This window comes from Phaethon aethereus, assembly GCF_964289735.1.
Source record: "Phaethon aethereus genome assembly, chromosome: 26".
Taxonomy (NCBI): Eukaryota; Metazoa; Chordata; class Aves; order Phaethontiformes; family Phaethontidae; genus Phaethon; species Phaethon aethereus.
The window spans coordinates 5,366,394-5,387,516 of NC_138602.1; the positions used below are offsets into that span (position 1 = coordinate 5,366,394).

Genomic DNA, 21,123 nt, shown 5'->3' on the forward strand with positions numbered 1-21,123 from the left:
GCGCCCTCGCTCCCGGGAGCGAGGTGCCAGGCAGCGGCAGGGGGCCCGGGGGGCCCGAGGTGGCGCAGAGCGTCGGCCGGGCGGTCAGCGCCGAGGGACTTTGCTAATAAACCCCCAAACCCAGCTGCGGCCTAATCCTTACCTCACGGCAGGGCGCTGGAGCGGACCCGCTCTCCCCTCGCTCCGGTTTTCTACAAGCAATAATGCCTCCGGTCTGGCCGGGGACCGTCCTGGCTGCGGCGCCGCCCGGGCGGGGAGACGCTTGTTTGGGGGTGGGTGGTGGCCCACGACCCCCCTGTTCCGCAGGGAGCCTGGGACCTAAACTGGAAGCGGGGCGTGGGGCGGGAGGGGCTCGTGCACCCCCCGGAGTGGAGGCGAGCCGCGGCCCCATAGCCCCAGCCCCCCCCGCCCCGGCAGAGCCCCCCGCAGGGGTGGGGGGTGCCTGTCCCTGCGGGGGCGAGAGCGGAGCGTGGGGCCGGGCGAGCATGTGCCGTGGGTGACCCCCGAGTGCTCCGTGCCCCCCGCCCTCCCCGGGAGCTCAGCACCACGCTCGAGGCCTTCAGAGGCTATTTATTGGTTTTTATAGAGGTGGATGCCGCTGCTCCGGGGGAGGGGGGTAGCTTTTTATTGGGATTTGATTTGTGTTTCAAAGGATGGGTGGCAAAAAAAAAAAAGCCCAAGATGTGTTACCTGGGAGATGTGGCCACCGGGCAGGCAGGAGGGGCAGGCAGGAGGGGCAGGCAGGGCTCCGCGCCCCTCCCCGGCCCCCCAAGTGCACGCGAGTAAAGAGGTCGGGTCCCCCTTCCCTCTGCAGCGGCTCTGTCCAAAGCACTGACTCGATCCGCAGCTCGGCCTTTTGAAATCTATAAACAAAGCAGAACAACCCAAACCCAACCCAACGGTGACCGCTCGGAGCTTCCTTCTGACCTTCCCCGCGGGAGCTGCCGAGCGGGGTGTGCCTGGGGGGCCCGCACCCGCCCAAAGGGAGCGCAGCCCCCAGGAAGAGGAACCCACGCCCCCCACCCTGCTTGCTGCAGGAGGAAGGACATGAAACCCACCTTGCTGTTTTCACTTTATTTTTTTTTCTTTAAAAAAAAAAAAAAAGAAAAAAGACGACGAACGCACCCATTCCCTTTTCCGAGCCCTTTTACAGCATGCAGGTTTAATAGAGTTTTGCTTTGTCTTAATACCTGTTTTGTTTTTTCCTCATCTGGTTTATTTTAAACACATCACGATGTGTAGGAATCTCTAAATATACCGCAAATATAAACAAAACAAAAAAAAAAGGAAAATATATAATATATAACAGTAGTCTAAAACATAAAGTGCACGGCAATGGCTTTGCACGACTTCTACACAGCCAGGGTGGGCACGGCCGGGCCCGGCGGGGAGAGGGGCGCGGGTCCCACCGCACCCCGGCCCCGCTCGTCCCACCCTTCCCATCGCAAAATTAAAAACAGAATCAGTGTCTTGATTGGCAAAGAGTGATTGGGGAGGAGGGGCAGCATCTTCGCAGCCGGAGATTTCCTCTTCCGAGGTGGTAAGTGGGGTCTGGCCACCATCAGCTGCCGGTTCCTGGCGCTGGCGGGGGCCGCGGGGGGCTGCGCGGTTGGATTCCTCTGGGTCCTTTTTGGGTGGCAAGCACAGGCCGCTGCCGGCAGAGATGGGGCGAGGCGGGGGGCGCAGGCCGGCCCGGGCCCTGGGCGCTGGCTGTGGGAGAGCAGAGAGGAGGGGGGTGAGGGAGGGCAGGGCTGGCGCCGAACCGGGGGTGCGACCCCCGCTCTGCTCCCGGCCCCCGCCCCCCGCTGCGACCGCCCCAGCGCTCGGGGGGAGCGAGGGCGGCCCGGGGTCCCTGCCCGGCCCCCGGAGGCCGAGAGCCCAGGGAAAGCGCAGCCCGGGGAGCCCGTTTCTCCTTCCAAAGGGCTTAAGGCGCTGAAAAGGGGGGGGGGGGCAAGTGCCGGCAGCGACCGGGCCAGGCTCCTTCCCCAAACCGCTGGGAGCCCCCCCGCCGGGCGCCGCGCGGCGAGGGGAGCAGCGGAGCCCCCGACCCCAGGCGCGCGCTCCCCGTGCAGGTGACTCAGGCCCAGCCGTGAATTAAAGATGGAAGTGCCACAGGGGCTGAGCGCGGCTCTGACAGCTGCGGGGGGAGGAACAGGCTTTTATTTCTGGCTTTTTTCACGCCACAAAGCTGGTCGTGATCCAAACAGATAACGGAGCCTCAGCCCCACGACGAGCGCAAGCGTGCGGCCGGGGGCGGATGAGCGCGGAACATGAGTCAGTGCTGGCTCGCTTATGAATGAGGGGTGGGAAGGAGGGGACGGGGCTGCGGAAGGAGGAGGGGGAAGCAGGGAGCGCACTCGGCTTCCCCGAGGAAAGGGCTGGGGCACGGCCGTGGCCCAGCCACGGGTGACACAGCCACCTCCCGCACCGGGGGGGTCCCACGGGGATCTCTCTCGGGGACACCCTGGCACTCGGCGTCCCGCTGCAGCCCGGCTGCTCCGCGTGCCCGAGGCTCTGTGGGGGGCTCTGGCACCGGGGAGAGGGGCCGTCGCGCCACGGCCTGCGGCGCAGGAGGGGAGGGACGAGTGCCAGAGCAGCGCTCTCCCCAGACAGCAGGCAGCGGAGCAGGGAGCGTGGGGGGGTCCGCACCCCCCCAACACCACAGAGCGTCCAGGCTCTGGCTGCCGGGGACATTCAGGACCCCCACCAACCCCCTCTCCCCACCCACCCCCTCTCCCCACCCGGGATGACACAACGCCCTTTCTAGCTCCCTCCTGCTGCCCACGGCTGGGGCGAGCTCAGATGTCCGTCCGTCCCCCCCTCCCCTGGGGGGGCACGGGGCTGCCCGCGTACCTGCGCGGAGCGCGGCGGCTCCCGCCTCACTGCTGCTTGCAGGTGGAGAGCTTGCGGATCTTGCTGCTGGCGGAGCAGGCCTTGCGGGAGGGGTTGGAAGAGGCGCTCGCCCGCCGCTCCGCCTTGGATTTGGTGCTCAGCTGTCCCGTCTCCGTCCCGTTCATGCACACGGCCTTGGGCAGCCCCTTGCCGCGGCTCTGCCCGTTCTGCCCTGCCTCCTCCTCCTCAGGCACCTGTCCTGCAAGGGAAGGCAGACGGTGAGGCAGAGGGAGCGGCCGCGGAGCATCGTCGCCGCCGAGGAGCAACCCTCCCGTCGCGTGCTGTTCCCGAGGGAAAGCGGAGCTCGTTTCTACACCCTCAAGGGCTACGGGAGAGGCAGCCAAAGTGGGGGATGCGGGAGACCGCACCTCCCTCCCCGCTCCCACACCCGTTTCTCCAGCACACAGGAGGAAAGAAAAGCCGAGGCAGCGAGCGAGAACCGTGGGCACGGCCGCTCCAGACCTCGAGAACGGCGTGCCCCCTCCTCCCCGAGCGGGCTGGGCAGCCACCATGCCCACTCTGAGCCCCCAGGCAGCACCCTGGCTCCTGGCAGAGGAGCAGCAGTGGACGAAGTCACTCCTCCTCCTCCCTCCTGCCACCTTCTCTGGAGGAGGGTGCACCGACCCAGGGGCTTGACGTGCTGGTAGAGCAAGCGCCCGCCTGCTCCCCAGCGCACGGGACGGTCTGCTTCACCCGCGGCTGCGCCTGGCAGCAGCCGGGGCACTGCCGGCTTCCGCAGAGGCTCAGGCACGCCACCGGCCCCTAAGGGGACGCCCAGATGGGAGAAGGGCTTCAAACCAGCTCCTCTCCCCTCCTCTGGGGGCCAGCTCAGTGTGACTCAGCACAGCAGCTGAAGAGCCATTTCCAGAGGCCTCTGCCCGCTGCCACGGCTGGACGGGGCGCGGGTCACATCCATTCAGCCGGGGAGCGACGAAGGGCCCCGGAGCAGGAGGGGACACCGCAGCCCAGCACACTCCCGTGGGTAACGCAGAGCATCCCTGGTCAGACGCAGGGCTGATGAGAGGACTTGTCAGGTTCCCGGCTCCCCCCCACCGGATCCAGCCGAGGCAATTTCCTTCCAGCAGGAACGTCACGCTCCAGGGCCCTTCAGTTATGACTCAGAGGTTTGAGTGGAAGCGAAGGCTGTAAGACGATTATGTATAATTTTCTTTAAAGGATGCTCACTCCTTTCTCCGCCAAGGCCGAACGGCACGTCCTCTCTCTGCACTTGCGCCAACGATCACCCCACCGCCGCCGAGCTCGGGGAGGAGGGGGACACAGGCGGGGACAGGGGCGGTGGGAGAGCTGCTTCTCCTCTGGAGTTGGACAGCAGGGGGTCCACCCCGGAGCCCTGCGTTCTCCTTTGCCTCGCCACATCCCTCCCCAGTATTGCCGCAGGCTCCCGTCCTCCATCCCTGCCCGGCTCTGGCAGGGAGCTGGGCAGCTACATACGGCCCAGCCTCCATGGGTGAAGAGTCATTTGGGAAACAAAAGCTGCAAGGGGACACGGAGGTCACCTCGTTCAAAGTCACCTTCAGCACCCACCTTCCTGTCCCCAGGGGCTCACGCTGGGGAGAGGGATCAGCCTCGCTGAACGCTTGCAGAGACCCGAAGCAGCAAAGGCGGCAGGACCCCAGCCCCAGCCCACGGCCCCTCTGCCTGGCGGGGACCGGCTTTGGTAAAGCCTCACCCACCGGTGCAGAGACGGGAGCAAAGCGCAGGCTGCGGCAGGGCAATACGCAGCCGGCTAGAGCACACCCGCATCCCTGGAAATACGGCAGCAGATTGAGCACTTCCATGGCCAGCCTGGCCTGGCGCAGCTGTGAGCACCAGAGAACCAGGGTGCCCACCGGGGAGTGGATTTCTCCCCCTCAAAGCAGGCTTAGCTGCTGAGCTGGGCTCAGGTGGGAGCTACCTTGAGAAATCACCCTGCTGATTGATCTGTAGATCAAAGCAGGCAGCTCAAGCTGGTCAGCCGCGCCCCCGGCTTGCTGAGCGCGCGGTGCTGTGGTTTGGACGCTCCAGCACGCCAGAGCTGAGCCTCTGCCCAGAGCTCTGCCGGTGGGGCCATGCAGAAAGGGGTCAGCTACTCTGGTCTACCCAAGGCTTGGGACAGGGGCCCAAAACCAGCGGGAGACGGAGGGTAGGATGGATATAGTTGTCATAGGGCAATTCGAGGCTACAAGTGCAATCGATTCAGTAAGCTGCCCCTTGTATCCCTCCCCGACAGCTCCACCAAGTCTTGACACAGCTCCCAGTTCCTGGCTGGCTGCCGCTTACCTGAGCACTTCTGCCTTGCCCCGGGAAGAGACAAGGATCGACTCTCCAGGGGCGTCTGCTGGCTTCACACAGCCGTGCCTATCGCTGCCGGAGCCGATGGCACCCACTGCGCTCCTCGGGGCAGCTGCCCAGCCTCGCACCTCCCGAGAAATACAGACTCGGCTCCTCGCACAGCTCACCACGCAGGATGGAGGTACCCTGGAGACCTGCCATTGCCCCAGATGCTTTCTGAAAACAACTGGCCAGGTGAGAGGCTCAGGAGCACGAAGCAGAAACACCAGCTGTGCACTTACAGACCTGCTATCGATCTGCTATCTCATCGGCTTCCAGCTTCTGACGCCCTAAGGGGGGACGACATGCTAGGAAGGGCTGAGGGATCCAAGCTCTAGGAGCCCCTCCAGAAGAGGGGGACACGCTGGCCCCAGAGCTCCTCCAGGGATCAGGCTCTCCCCAGTGACTGGGGAGCAGAGCAGCTCGCCGTGGGTCAGGCTGCAGCCCGCAAGCAGCGCAGCCTGGCCATACCCCTACCCAGAGTTCAGGGTTTTTCCTCTTCTCCCTACACCCCAAACTGCACATCTGCAGAGCCTCAAATAACCCCATATCAGGGCAAAGCTGAACACTTACCCTTCCCCTCCCTCAGCTGAACTCAGGCCAAGTCAATTAGCATTTCTGACTGGGGAGGGGGAAAAAAAAAAATATCCAAACAGTTCATTTATCTTTTGTGTGACTCTTCCCTCCTCCCCCTCCCACCTCACTTCAAAAGCGCAGTCCCAGGAGTCTATTATGGATGCCGAGGAGGGAGGGTGAATTGCAAGCTAATTTTACCTCCTTCACCAATGACAGTTGCTGACGTTCAAATTAATGAAAATAAAAATTCAGCATGGGATGAAGTCTTGGCAACTGTCTGCCCACGCGGAAGCCAGTGACCCAGCGCTGTGTCTGTTCGAACAGCTATATCCTACCTTACCATTACCAGCTGAACAGTGCTAAAAATAAAATAAATAAAAGGAGGGCTGAGAGAGGCACTGAGAATGTGCATGTTTGTCCTTGCCACCTCTCACATTTCTTAATGGCTCCATCCAGCTCATTCAGGCACAAAAAAAGGTTTCAAAATAAAACCGTGAAGAGCTTTTGAATTGCTGTGTTTGTCAGACACAAACATGCATACATGATTTGCAGCTAGAAACTCACCTTTTCGAGCACCAGGCATTACTTAAAAAGACTCCAGTCCTGGCTTTATTTTCCAGCCTCAGACGGAACGTTAAGGGAGCAAAACAAAAAAACCCCCAAACCCACAAATCAAGCTATGCAGTCATTTGCCTCTGTGGGAAGACTGGGCTGCAGCAGAGGAAGGGGTTAATGGTAGGGGAGAAAAAAAAGCAGAACAGCCTTCTAAATCTGAAACGCAGCACAAAAGCAACAAGCAAGATGCTTACATCCATTTATTGCACATGCTGCCTCTCTCCAAATAAGAAGGCAGCCTCTTCTGGAGAGGATGCTGTCACGTGCTCAATGCCACAGTTATTCTCTCCTCAGCACTTCCCTCGGATGAGATGTTTAACACCGATTGAGCCAGGGGCACGTAACATTTAAAGCTCTCTACAGAGCTGCATAAATCTTTAAATAACCCTTTAAAAGCACATTCTGAAAGCCCCTTCTTCCTCTGAAGAGCACAAGATTTAATGAGGTTCCCTCTTTTCCCCTCCCAAATTGAACACCCACTCCCACCTATGAGTCACTCATACTCCTGCTCTTGCTGCCCAGCAGAACCACAACTGAATGGATCAGTCATTTACAAGTTTTTTTTAAATTTTTATTTTAACATGGCATCACTGTTAGAAATTGAACACTCACACAGACCTGAGCAAGTTCAAATGGATCCTGCAGGAAGGCTCGCATAAAAAAAGATTAAAGTTTATTCTCTGTGCAAGCTGCCCCCCTGCCTTCGCAAGTGCCGTGCAAACCCACCTACCCACGCTAGGCTCGCGCCTCACCCCCATTCCTCCCATGAGCTTATCATCAGTGTTGCCCTTCTGGTGAGGGGATTTCTGTCCATCAGAAACACTGAAACTGTAAACTGCACCTTCATATCCCATCTCACCAGCCTCTTATCCTTTTTTTTTTTTTTGTTAACAGCCTTACTCTGAGGGATCTCTACAAGTCCTGTGAGGAGCTTGACCTCCATCACAGCCTGATCAGAAGTTGTAGGGGTGAAGTCAAGAGACTGATCCATCACAGTGGACTAGTTCTCAGCTGTTCCGGCACAAGTGCAAATCAAATCTTTTCCTGCCAGGTTTGGGGCACACTGGACTATGCTGTCTGACCTAAGGCAAGCCAAGACAGAGATGACTTGGCTGAGAAAATTTCTTCCATGCTCAAATATGTTCCCCAATCAAGGGTGGTAAGGAGCCACGTGTGTTCAGACTCAATGACCTACCTAAGCAACAGCAGCCTGACAGCCACGGCTGCTCAGGAGCAGCACAAGAACATCTAGTACAGAGAGATCTTACTCCTGCTCCGGATGGTTCTCTGGGGACTTCCTGGGCTCTAGCCCACTTCTAGACTGCTGTGTTTGATAGCCCACAAAGAATCCACCCTTCATGGATGCATCCAGCTCAGTCACCAACACTACAAAAGCCTAACACTCCAGCGCTGGGAAGAGGACATTCAGACTGGCTGGAAACAAGGCTCTATTTCACTATCTACCTAAGCAATTAAGCAGTAACCCTTGAAATAACTGAAAATTTAAAACCCGTCACCAGTCACGTTAAACCGAGATTGTGTCCAGCCCATCCACCTGTCTAACTGGAACGTGCGAAGTACTGGTCTACGGGGCCACAATTAACCTTTAGGTCTCTAATCCCTCTGAAACAGCACAAATTACATGGGAGAACTTAAAAAAAAAAAATCTTCCAGTAATTTGCCTGTCATCTTCTGACATGACAGCTCTTATTTGGGTATAAATACTGCTGTTTGCATTAGGAGTATATAATAGCTGATATTACCGCTGTGGAGATGAGCTCCCACTATCAGAGTCACCTGCCTGTGTGTGGGGGTACACCCAGCTCAGCCGGCAGGCAGACGTGGCTGCTGGAAGAGCACCTGCACCAGCCAGGCTCCGGCCAGGCTCCTGGGCGCGCACGGGGCACAACGCTGCCCGTGGGGTGCGGCCGCAGCCACCCGCGGCAGGAGGCGGCCTGGAGCGGACACCGCCAGCGGAAGAGCGGAAGGCGTGCACACGTGGGCACAACGCTTCGCCCACTCGGTGCGGAGGGCTCAGCACCAGCCCTCAGCCGACCGACAAGAGGATCGCGTGTGCTCTGCCGTTCTCGTTCAGAGAAGTGCCGAGCGCGGCGTTTGTCCAAAAGGCAGACAGTAACGTGCAATGCCCAGCTGCAGCGCCGCAAGCCAGAGACCCTCAACAGCAACCAGGACGGACAGCTCTGCCCTGGGCCTGCCGGACACACCGCTGCTCTCTAATGCTGCAAGTCTGCCTGAGCTGCCACTTTTTAATCACACTGAAGTGCATAAACCAGACAGGAACACAGGCTAACCGCCACTGTAAAAGTTAAAAAGAAACAAAACATTTTAACTAGAGTGAAAACAGACGGGAATGCATCTTCTGTACAAAATCATTTGTGGGGCAGGTCTGCAGGAAAGGGCTGGATTTCACGTACTGAGAACCCACTCTGAAAGGGGTTACAAACTGTCTTCCTCTGCAGCATGCTGAACCCCTGCAGCTACCCTTTGTTTAAAAATACAACGCCAAAACTGAAAGAATGATTCCCTTGCAGAACAAAGCTATCTGCTTTTGAAATAATACAAGTGTCCTGGAGATAGGTAGGATCCTGCTGAAGCTTGGGGAGAGCAGGGACATGATCCTGCACCCTCCAGCCACTGCCATTACCTCAGGCCACGGGAAGCCCAAGAGGGCAGTGGCTTTGCAGCCTAGGCTAAGCTTCACGCTCCTCTTCTGTGCCCGTGGCCGACGGGAGCACAGCTTCCTCTCCAAACAGCTCGTCATGACTGCTCAGTGCTCCACTCTGTCCTCTAAGCCCTGCCTCAGCTTCCTTCTCTGCAGCTGGGAATGCACAGGGAAGCAACAGAGCACCATTAGAGACATGCACACACTTATTCTCTAGACTGGCACCAAAAAAGCAGTAACAGACTGTCCTGTGGGCTCTTGGGTTGGCTGTGAGATAGTCAAGTACTATGAGCAACAGATCTACTCTCACAGAGGTTATCAGCTTGGAAGGCTGGCCCTCCAAGGGAGATTGCAGACACGCACAAGACCAAACATACCTTCCTTCTGCCTCTTGAAACCAGTTCAGAAAGGAAAATGTAAAATTAGGAAGAGATGTAAGTGATGCTAGTTATGGATCTCCAAGCCTGGCAGCCTCATCATTGCGCTCAGGCCCCCGGGTCTGTGATGGTGCTTCCAGCCCCAACACTCTGCAGAATTATGTCTCGAGCACTTATGCACGGGCTGTTCGCGGCGAGAGCTCTTGCAGAGGAAAATGGCTAACCTCTGACAACAGCGAATGCCTCTGGCAAGTCCTCTTCTCTCCTGCTTCTGCACTTAGAAAGGCTCTCGCCATCAAGTATGTGCTTCAGTGAGTCTATCGCATTTTTAAGAGGATCCCTCCTTTTTAAAAGCCTCCACTAAGCTGTGAGGAAAGACCTGGCCCTGGTCAGATTCTAGCACAAAAGTCTGCAGGATGTAAGAAGAGAGCAAAGGACAGAGCTCTGCAGGTCACCCAGCTGGCACTGCGACATTAGGTCTATTAGAAAAGGTTATAAATTACCCAACTGTCACCAGTGAATCAGCACTTGGAAATAAATCTCTCTCACTTTGATGAGACTCCCTTCATCTTGGCAGGCTCCACCTCCGACCCACCTACATATCCGTTTGGCTGAACATCTGAACAGCCACCCTGTTGGGGACTGTTACCCAAGGATGTCATACAGCATGGAGCTAAGCGCTGGCTTAGTGAGTTCGGCTCAAAGCAGCCTCTCCCCTTCTCCCCTTGGAAGGCCCTGGCTGGGAAGCCGACCTTGTTTCAAGTTGTTGCCCAGAGAAATTTTAGGCGTTGCGTACAATTTGAGGCTTATTACAATTCAAGGCCTGACATCTTATTCTTCCATGACAGCGCTTCAAAAAAGCAACTTCCACCTAACCAGTAAACCAAGAGAAAAATAAGGTCTTCAGGTGCAAGGTTTGGCAAAACCAGACCTTGCTTTTACTCAGGTCCACAGAAGCCCACCAGGCCATCATTAAGGAAAGACTAAAACAGTATGGTTAGTCTTGAGCTACAGAAACTAGGGCCTTCCTTGTCACAAGCAAAGCTCAGCTGCAGGTACCTCTAATCACACTGTGGTAACGTAAATCAGCATCCCTACAAATAGTACCTGAAACCTTCCCTCCAAAGCAATTAAACTAGGCTGGAGCAATTAATCTAGAAACTCATGTTCTGTTGATGTGGGCAGTGAGAACGCAGGCAGCAAGACAAAGAAACTGCTGCCTTGATCACACAGTACCGCTGCTGCAATGACCGTAAAGCTGAACCGTCTTTGCCTTCAGTCTTACCACAGACATGCCCTTCAGCCTTCTGCTCACAAGCGACATGGCTTACAGGTACAGAGAGGCCAAGAAGGAAAGCTACTTGATTATCACCACTTTGTAAGTACCGCATGGTTAAAACCACACACGCCCCTGTACTTACTGGTTAGCTTACCTTAAAACAGCAGGAAATTCCTAATAAAGAAAGAAGCAGTTCTGTAACCAGATAGTTACCAAGACTGGAGCACAAAAAAAAAAAGTCTCAGCATAAAGCTACAAGCAGCCTTCTTCCCCAGATGTGCCACCTACTCTGAACACCAAGCCATTTCAGGGCTCCGCTCCAAAATAACTCAGTCTAGCAAAACTGGCCAAAAGAATTAAATGTGCTAAACAACAGAGTCCAGCAGGAGCAAGCTATTACTGGATGAAGAAAGGAAATCAGCATATGGGTAACACAGGAAGGGGCATCCTGGTTGATCAAATAAACGACCAAGGCATCCGGAGCATCACGGCTCACTCACTATGCGTCACTCGCACCACTTAATAATCAATAGTCTCCTCCACTGCTGAAAGGATTATTCAGACCTTGAGGTCTTTCCTAAAAAGCTTTAAAGAGACAAAAAAGCACTTCTGCCCTACCCATCCCAGCATCATTCTCTCCTACCTGGTACTGTGAAGTCCTGAGTGTAGATGATATCATCTTCAATGTCATACAAGTCATCATCTTCTTCCTCATTGTAGCCATGCAGATCTTCCAGATAAGGCACCGCTGTCATACTTCTCCACCTGTCCTTTGTTTCTGGGCTGGGAGGTATGGGCACCAGAGCTTCTGCCTGAGCATGTTTCTTACGAAACCAGCTGCAAAGAGTCCAAGAGCAGAGTTTCATGAGTACAGCTTCACCTTTCAGGAGGCATGGAAAAATCCTTGACACTACGAGATTGTCCCATTCCACCCCAATATTCAAAAGTATGTGCAGTTTGTTCATGGAAAACTCCCTAGCCAGTTTTATGCCACTGCAGGTTTTTTTAATGTGTAATAACCAAGAGAGGCAAGCATCAAGAAAGGCAAGTCTGTCTCACTGACAACGCTGCAGGGACACCAACAGCCATGAACGCCACTCCACAAGGTGCTCCATCCACTGGGTGCTTTGTCAGCTAAGGAGAAACTAACAGGTCTGCCCAGCTGTCAGCATATTGAAGTCTGCTGCAGGACACACTGGAGTGCAGGACATCTACAGAAAGGCCTGGGAACAGAGTGCAGGAAGATTTTCTCCATCACTGAAACTACCCACCTATAAGTCAAGACACTTTAGCAGAGCTGTTAGAGCTCCAGAGTTGTATTGTCAAAGCAAGCAGAAAAGGAGGAACTTCTCCTATCCTAAAGCTGAGGCTAATCCAGCACCATAAGGCAAAAGAGAGTTTGCAGAACGTCAGTCTACGGAGAGTGGTATTTACTTGAAAACTGCCTGTTAAAGGAGCTTGCAACAAGACCACAGCAAAAATGCTTATACTTTATTTTTTTATCCCACCTGTCTCAAGGGACTTCTATGACCATTAAAACCAGTAGCCATAGTGCTAACACCTGCCCACTAAAGGATAGCAGCTCTGAAAGCTGTTCCTAATCAGATCAAGAATCCTACAGGCTTGCATCACATCAGCATCTCAGAAGCCATACAGGTGGCCCCTTAACATTTTTGGTGTACTTTCATAGCAGGGTTCCAACACCGGACCGCCTCTGGGACATTTATCAGCGCTGCATGTAGGCACCGAAAGTTTCCTGAAGTACTGCTGGAGCCTCCGTGCTCCTAGCGAGCCTCTCCTGAACGCAGGTGGGAACGGAAGCTCCTGCAGACCTAGGTACTTCTAACATGCCTTTCCAGCCCACACAGCTCCTGCTACTCCTTGTTCCCCCCACAACACGTCCTGCCGCAGGGAGAATCAGCTACCTGCGGCTAGCAAATGAGAAGGTCAGGCGAAGGCCACGCGGTTGCTCCCTCCCCGATAAATGGTGGTGTTCTGCTGCCTTTGAAGGTGGTGTGCCGAGCAGCACGCTGGCCCTGCTAGCAGGGAGGCTGTCCTACAGAGGCACTTCTTCCAGCCATTACTTACACCTTACCCTGGAGGGCAATTCTACACGAAGGAAGGGTCAGAAAGCCTCCCACGTTTAGGGCCATCTCCTGAACTGCAGCCTGCTCTCCTCATACACTTTTGAATTGGCCCCGATTCAGCCCCTCTATTTCTACGCTGTGGGCTGGCTGTCAGTTAAGCCACTGGGACCTATTCTTCCTGGTCTTTGCACAGTAAAAAAGGAAAGAAAAGCCTCACCAGATCAACTGCACTCTTCCGCTCACCTTGCTAAATATTATGTAGATGCCACCTACCTGCACAAAGGGACATTGAGTCTTTCACAGCAGGAGGTAGACTAGAAAGTCTAAGCTTTTTTAGGCTACAAAAGGGTGCTGCTTCAGGAAGCAGCTTAAGGTCTCTCTGAAAACACACCGCAAAAGCAGAGCAAGATCTAAAATTATCCCTTCACGGCGTATTCACTTCTTGGCCTGACCACTGCTGCCCTAGACAAGCCTGATGTGACACGAGCGCTTCCCCCTCCGTAGTTTGCACAGGCATCCGGTAACTTCTGGCTAATAACCACTGAGGAGGGCCTGAAACCGGTCACCAAAGAGCTCTTATAAACCTGAGCCATCTGGTTTTTATCACTCCTGTTCCAAATTCATTTTAGGAAGTAAGGGTTGGATGCACCTCCTGCACAGAAGAACTGTAATTATAATTCTGCAGTAGTCTTACATTGCTTTGACAGTAGGCCTAAAAAATAGCGGCATTCTAACAAAACTATCCAGCAAAAGCAAGGAGTTTGGAGATAAACAAATGAAAATGTAGCTACTGGGACAAATCAGCTACAATTCAAAGGAGGAGTGAACCCTTATCCAGAAACCCTTCTTCATAATTAGCATCTTTAAACTGTTTTCTCTGTAGTGATTAAGTTTTAAAGCCAGTCTATTGCTCTGTGAGGAAGACAGCATCTTGCCATTTTCAGTAATAAAGAGTGAAGCAGTCCCTATAGCCTGAAGCTTTAAAAGGAAATGTATTTTGGTTAATCAGAGAGCATGTCAGCATCATGCAAGGAATCATGTCCCATCCTTCCATGCTTAGTCTGAACGGATGGACAACATCCCAAATAGCTACGAGGTTGGCGTGTACCAGTTACACGCTGATGCTGATCTACTGGCATTGCTTCCACGGCCATACCACAACTATACTGGAAGCCGCAGTGGAAGCGGCATATTTAGGAGAGTGACAAAGAACTGAATGCAGATCTAATCTGTCAAGTACGACCTCTGGTTCATGAAGTGGCATTACAAGAGTTAAGTAAATGGCCATCCCGGCTACTGGACCAGCAGGAAATGAGCAGGCCCAACATAACTGGATTTTGGCCAACAGTTTTAGCAAACCCTGTGGATGGCTTCCTTGGAGATATGCACGGCACAGGGCACTCCTAATTTGATCATTTGATTTCCTTTCCTTGGGAGACTGCTTTTACCAAGGAAGTGACTGCCAAGATGGCAAATTCAGCCGAGGTTGATCCAGCCTGGCAGGACCATCCAGCACAGGATCAGAAGACCCAACACAGCCACCAGCTATTTTTGCCAGGGGCACTGGAGCTAGAGGGACCCAAACTAAATGCCAGGGACCTAAGGAGAATGGAATATACAGGACAAATGAGATCAGAATGACTGTTGTGAAAAGGGGTATTTTAAAGGGAGAAAGCATAGAAGCCTATAGCAACTAGTGTTTTTATTTTGCTGTATTTCAGCTCTGCCTCCTTCTTTCCTTCTGTCCTACTTACCAGGAGAGTAAAAATAGGTTTTTTTATTAACAGCAGAAACCTGAATCACTGTACTCTAGTCATAATGATTCCATCCTCTGGGAGGTGATTTCAAATACTTGCATATTCATATATGGTAATGAGGATAGAGTGAGACGAGAAATTCATTGAAGTTCTAAGAAAATCAAAGACCTCTTGGAAGAAGCCTCAAGCAATTCTGTATGGAGTAGCAGAGTATTTCCTGGCAAGCAATTTTCCAGCAGGGACAGAGATCCTGCTTTCTGCACTGGTGCTAGACATTATTAGTGAAGATTTGCTCTTCAGCTGAGGACCACTGGCTCCATCAAATGCCCTAATCTGGCTCAAGAAGCTACTGGCCACTAAGCAAAAACACAGCTGCTCTCCACAGTGCAACTCTCCCATCAGTCAGCAATGCAGACGAGGTAAAGTCCCTCCTCACCCCGCCTTCACCACTGACCCTAAAACACAGGCTGGACTCAAGTACTGCTGACAGAGTGCCCTATTTCACCATTTACTTCCAAACAGTTTCACTGATGTTTTCTCAGCCAACTGCCCTGGTACAAACATAGCCATTTACATGGTGCTCACAGACTGCTGCTTTAACACTAAGGGAAAATAAAAGCTTTTGTGGATCTCAAAAGTGCCCCTTCGTCCAGAACATCCCCTGGAAGAGGCAGATTCCTCTCCGATTTGTGAAACATCTCTTTGGCACTCACAGCCCTTTGAAAGAGCCTCAAGGGAGCAGTAGTAAGGAGATCATTTCTTACTACTCTGCAAGCTTTTTGAGAATGTCCGTGAAGCACAGAAACTCCAGACAGCAGCAGCACAAGTATTAATTGTGATCCTACCAGTTAAGAAGTGGTGTCCAGACAGGTTGCTATAATCTGCAGGGAGATAAGACAGCAAGGGTCAAGGACTGAATGAAAAAAGGAATCCGAGTCGACCAATGCTTAATGAGCCTGTCTGATTTGCAGCTTCCAAGCTTGAATTTTACATCAGAAGTCATCACTTTGCTCTTTTCAAGTTCTGGTATAAGCAAGGTTAAAATAAGAATCAGTAAGCACAGCTGCAGCTTACAAATACTTACAGCTAATTCACTGCCCATTCTAGGTCACAAATATTTCAGTTTGCTTGCTTTGTATATGGACAATTTTCTCTGAAACCAGATGCCAGGCTGCAGATCATCACCCCGCCAGCAAGGATCGGTTATGAATGACTCTCCACCTCCCGTGACACCATGTAAGGGCTTTAAGCTTACTGGAAGGTCATGGTCACCACAAGAAGCAACTCACAGCATTCCAGTTTCATTCAGTCCTCTTGCAGACAAACATGGAAGGCACACAACAGCATGCCCTGGGGAAAGACGACACATGCTAATAATAAATATATAGCAGAGTCCCTGCAATCACTGCTCCAACTCCTGTGTGTCCAAGTTCTTAAGTCAGGTTCATAAAAAAGTAGAAATGAGTAAGAAAGAAGCAGTTTTCCCCAGCTGATGCTAGAGCCGAAGGTCGCAGTTCAGACTCCTATGAGGAAAGGTGTTCTAGACTCACATTCCTTCAGCACGCCATACACAGTTGCATTACGAAACTGATTGGCAGAAAAGTGGGTAGAAGGACCACAGGTTCCTTCCATTTGCCTGCCACAGGGAAGGAAGGTAGACCCAGGTGCCTCAGCAAGAAAGGAAAGGAGGAGAGCTTTTGTGTATGTCCCCCACCAAGGGGAGATTACTGCATGACACCATGGAGAAGGGATGGGAAAAGCCCATCAGCATACCTGCCGCAGCAGAGTTAAAGGGAAACCCCTCTCCCTCCCTCAAATGCCGGCACAGAAGCCAAGGAGCACGCTCGGCACCTGCAGAGGAATCTACAGTGGCAACACACACAGATTTCCAAGGGCTTCAGTACGCGGGGTTTGAACAGCATGGCAGAACACGCACGGCTACCCTCCGTCCCTCTCGGGGAGGACTCGCGGGTGAGCAAAAGCACCCAGGAAGGTGGCATGGCAGCCTCCAGGAGGTCAGTAGGAGACACTAGCCCAGCAGGTTGATTTGCACCTCCGCTAATAACAGATGGAAGTGCCGTCCCTTCTTGCTGTAAACTCTTGCAATGGTATCTATGACTGAACAAACTAAGCGTGACACTTCTGGAGAAGGAAGGCAGGATGGTTGCCTTGGAAACAAGGGGCAGAGGTAGAATTCTGCATCCACTTCATCACTGCAAGAGCTGCAGCAGGGTCAGTGAATTAGTTACAAAATGCAGTGTACGAGCATTACGCCCTTCAGCAAAAGCACGGGGTAGAGAGGTGATGGTGAATAATCTATAGGGAGCAGGTTGCTAACTCCCTGGCTCTTGGCAGCTTTTCTTCACTGCCCCACACCCCCAACCCAGGAGAACAAAATATCCAGAGGTAAACTAAAAGTGTCAGTTTTCCATCGAACATCATCCTATCCAGATCCTTCTGGGAAGAGCAGGTTTCAAGGCTCTTTCATTGTTATTCAGGGATCAGCTTCTGGCAGTTCATAAACTCTTAGATGGCAGGCTGAGTTTTAATTCATTTCAATTTACAACTCTTAGGTCTGCACTGCACAGATTGACTAGGTTTGAAAAGCCTCTGAAAGCAAAGAAGAGGAGAATTTAGCTTGGTCCTGCTGAATTAAAACAAAGTGCAGAAACACGAGTTTGATGCAAGAGTTAGCTACAGAGGCGAGGAGAGGAGGAAGGCAGCTGGCAGGTATAAAACTAAGCAGACTCTTCCTACAGCATTCTTCAGACAGGGCTGCCACTACGGGGGGAAAAGCATTTGGAGCAGCTGACAAGAATAAAGGGAGAAGTGGCAGAATTACCATTGCTAGGCAATAAACACATGCCCGGCTGCCTTCTGTGCCTCTGTTGCTTCACAGAGCAATACTCAATACTTCCTCAGTGTTCCCCCTGACCCACTGATAAGCCTTTTGTCCTTGGTCCCACTAAAAGAGCACAAAGCATCACTTTATGGAAGGTGAAATGCGAGCTGTTTATCCAGCATGCGTGCAGCACAGCTCCGGATGGATCCTGAGCGCCCAGCTCCACAGCCACAGGAGGACTCCTGCTCTGTGATGCTTCCCTTGGGATCACCCTTCCCCGCAGGGCAGGGAACATGGACCCTTCCCGTCATGCTGACGCGAGCCTGCTCTAGCAGCGTTTGGCTCCAATGCAAAAAACAATGCCCAGGACACAGGGGCTATTCCTGTTGATTTTCTGTGCACTTTGATAATCTTGACTGTCCATATGAGCAAGTCACCAGTAACATCAGCTCAAAGACATAAAAGAAGACTTCCAGCAGCATGGAAAGGCACCGGTTAATTCTGCTTTCAGCAAGTATCCATCTCAGCAGGGCAGCCCGGGTAAGTTGCTTTATGTTTCTATAGTCTAGTTCCTGTGCCTTAATACATGCTTTTGGGGGAAGAGTGTAGAGAAACCCAAAATCATTAATGACTATTACTCCCACACACAGTAGAAATCTAGGGATTCTAGAAATCAAGTCTTTTCTTACTAAAATGCTTTCCAAAAACCTTCCGACAATATCTGAATGGCTACCTGCTGTCCTTCCGATTGCTCTGATTATTTAAAAAAAAAATAATCAGGGTCAGGTTAAGCATCAGGGCTAAGCTTCTCTTCTATTTAAAGAAAAGCCAGGAGAACCAAACACTGGATTCTTTAGCACAATACTACTCCACAAGAGAGAGATGGACAGAGACATCCAAAGCCCAAGGCTGCAAGCTCTGATGTGCTTGATGTAATTATTAGGATGCCACAGCAGGAGGAAGGAGGCCATTACTAATAGGGGAGAAAAGCCAGTTAAGAAGCACTGGCTAAGCTCACAGAAAACTAATAAGAGACTAAGCCTTGGAAATGCTCCTGTGTTTGCAGGTAGAGTCTTTCTTCAGCTCCTCTCAGTGCTATGAGATGAAAAGCCTCACCACCAGCTGTGCCCAGTTAGAGGGCAGGCTGTGCCTATAGAGCATGGGAGATCTGCGACTGCCCTCCATGCCAGCAGCATGCTCTAGTTTCTCCCGCTTTCGAGCAACAGGCAGGGTCTCTAGAGAAACCTCTTTGCTTCCAGCTGGGCAAAGCTGACGCAAAAACTCACTGCCACATGGGAGAAGTATAAAATCAAGTATATAGAGCTGGATAACTAGCTCAAATACCTAGCAGATAGTGACACACAAGAACCAGCTACACTGCCCCAAGCTTATGGGCAGTTCACTGCAGTCTTCAGATCCACAAGCATTGATAGGAAAGAAAATGCTTTTGGTGCTTTTATCAACACCTACTAACATACTCCATAGACTTAAATCCTGCCATGCTTCTTTACAGTGCTTACTGACAAAGCATCGGTTTGACCACATGGCAAGTTGATCACCACCCTACGACTAGCTGTAATGAACAGAACTACTTCATTACAAAGTACAAAAGCATACAGTGCTTTGCTGTCTAGCTTGAAACGCTCTAGTCCTCAGTGGTAGAGGGGAGGACAGTCAGTAACAGCAGGAGCTATTGTTCCGAAGACCAGCTCTATATGGTGCTTTAAATGCCACATGGCATTTAAGAGGCCAGCCCCAAGCAGTCTCTTTTATGGCCCACTATTATTGGGAGGCATGTGCACAGAGAAAAGCAATCCTGAAAAGCAAATGCCTGCTCCTATCATCTCCCAGACCCAGAAACAACCAATGCGCAGTGCTTGGCTACTATTAAAAAGAGTCAGCCTGAGTGCTTAATTAATTGACCAGACAGCTACATAAGACCTGCCTCCTCAGCCTCTTTGATCTTCATCAGGGGTAGATCGCAGTTGCTCCTCTGCAGAACACCAGTGTAGTTCAAGCCTGTCAGGTTTTGTTCTGTGGCTCCTGCAGATGCCTCCCATGCCATAACATCTACCAGGGATCATCATCTGACAGCACATGGCTACCACTGCTGGTTTTTTTCCAGAGACACAACAAGAAAATAGTGCTCTTCCTGCCTGTAGGCAGCACAAAGCAGGCCCATCACCTTCCAGGATCAGAGCCTTGTTTTTACAAGGTTCCCAAAAGCTTTCTGGGCAAGCTTGTAGGCAGGACCTCTGCTGAGCAGCTGCGGTCCAGCAGGCAGCTCTGCGTGTCCTCAGAAGCACTTCCTATTCAAATAGGAGATAAGCTAATGCAGCCTCCGCAATGAAGCATCCTTATGATGCTTTTTGTTCTTGTACTTTTATCCGCCCAGGAAATCTCTGCTCAGAGGCAGCATGTTCAAACAGATCCTTTTAAAAAAAAAAAAGCGCAACCCTCAGAGATAACGGGGCCTTTCCCCCCCTCAGACAATGGCAAGGATAAAGGGGGAGGATATGGGGGAGGGAGGAGTATGACATTAAAGAGAAAGAAAAAAATTCCTATTGTCCTGGAACGCTTCTCCACATACTGATTCCATATGGAGCAAATACCAAGGGATATTTCTGTCACCAGACTGTCCAGAAAACCAGAATAACACACATTACTAAACAGTCCTAGTTCAATAACCCAGCTTTAAGGAATCCCTGTTCTTCTGCTCCATTAGTACTAGCTGACCTCTGAAAAAATTATCCAGAACCCTTAATTAGCAAGAACCAGTCACGCTAGAATCATATTTTCAACATATTCATTATTTACCGGTTAGCAATTCAAATGCTTTAACCGGATGCTCTAATAGGAGGAAAAAAAGCCAAGTAGAGGTTGCCAGAGCTCCAGCAGAGCTGGAGGAAGGATATCTAGTGACTTCCATGTGTCTGCTGTCAAAAGGAAAAACGAGTTGAGAGCAATAGCACAGGTACATTAGCATAAGAAGCAGAAAGAGAATGACTAATAGGAAGAAGCTGAACACTCACTTGTGCTGCCTTATCTGCTGTATTGAAAATCTCTTGGCTGGGTCGTATTCAAGCATCCCTGAAAAGAAGGAAAAAAAGTCCAGGTGTGATCACAGATGCTCTCAGCCAAGTTGAAGACAGGAAGCATAAAGCTCTACCCCTCCCACCCTCCTCCCTCCCCCCACAGCAACTGGGGCGTCCAGTCTTCCTGGCAGCGTAGGGAGCCTTTACGTCCAGGAAGAATCTGCTGCATCAGCCATGGGAAGCTCAGCACAAAATCCCAGCTCCATTGCTGACTACCTGATCAAATCTGTTCCTCAGTTTCCCCACCTGCAAAGCAGATATGACTTTTCCCTCCTTCACACTGCAGAGACAGAGGCTCGTACGGCCCTGGATCATATGTCCAAACATGTCTCCAGGCAGAGAACATCAAGACTTCGCATTTCACAGATCATGCTACTGAACTTTCTCCATGGAAGAGCCAAAGCCTTGGGTATAGCATACATCCAGTTGCTCAGCATCCCAGAAACTCTAGTCTAGTGAAATTCTATTCTGGAAGTACAGCTGAGGAGAACTGACAAAAAACTAATCCTACTCTCCATCCTTTTGCCCTTAGCCAGGAGTTTGATTTCTGGCATCATCTGGCTAAGATAACTGGGGTGGGGGTGAGAAG

The 21,123-nt window shown here is 52.1% G+C and overlaps 1 protein-coding gene across 1 annotated transcript in view; it reads right to left on the bottom strand.

The window, feature by feature from the left end:
• Positions 1–416: 416 nt before the first annotated feature.
• The window catches only part of STK11 (serine/threonine kinase 11), a 45,346-nt gene continuing 24,639 nt past the window's right edge, over positions 417–21,123 (bottom strand). Inside the window, exons 7-10 of the mRNA XM_082010800.1 lie at positions 20,472–20,529; positions 11,397–11,590; positions 2,854–3,091; positions 417–1,710 (exon numbers count right to left, since the gene is read on the bottom strand). Of these exons, the coding sequence (XP_081866926.1) occupies positions 2,880–3,091; positions 11,397–11,590; positions 20,472–20,529 (464 nt within the window). The 3' untranslated portion in view covers positions 417–1,710; positions 2,854–2,879. The remainder of the gene's footprint in view (positions 1,711–2,853; positions 3,092–11,396; positions 11,591–20,471; positions 20,530–21,123) is intronic.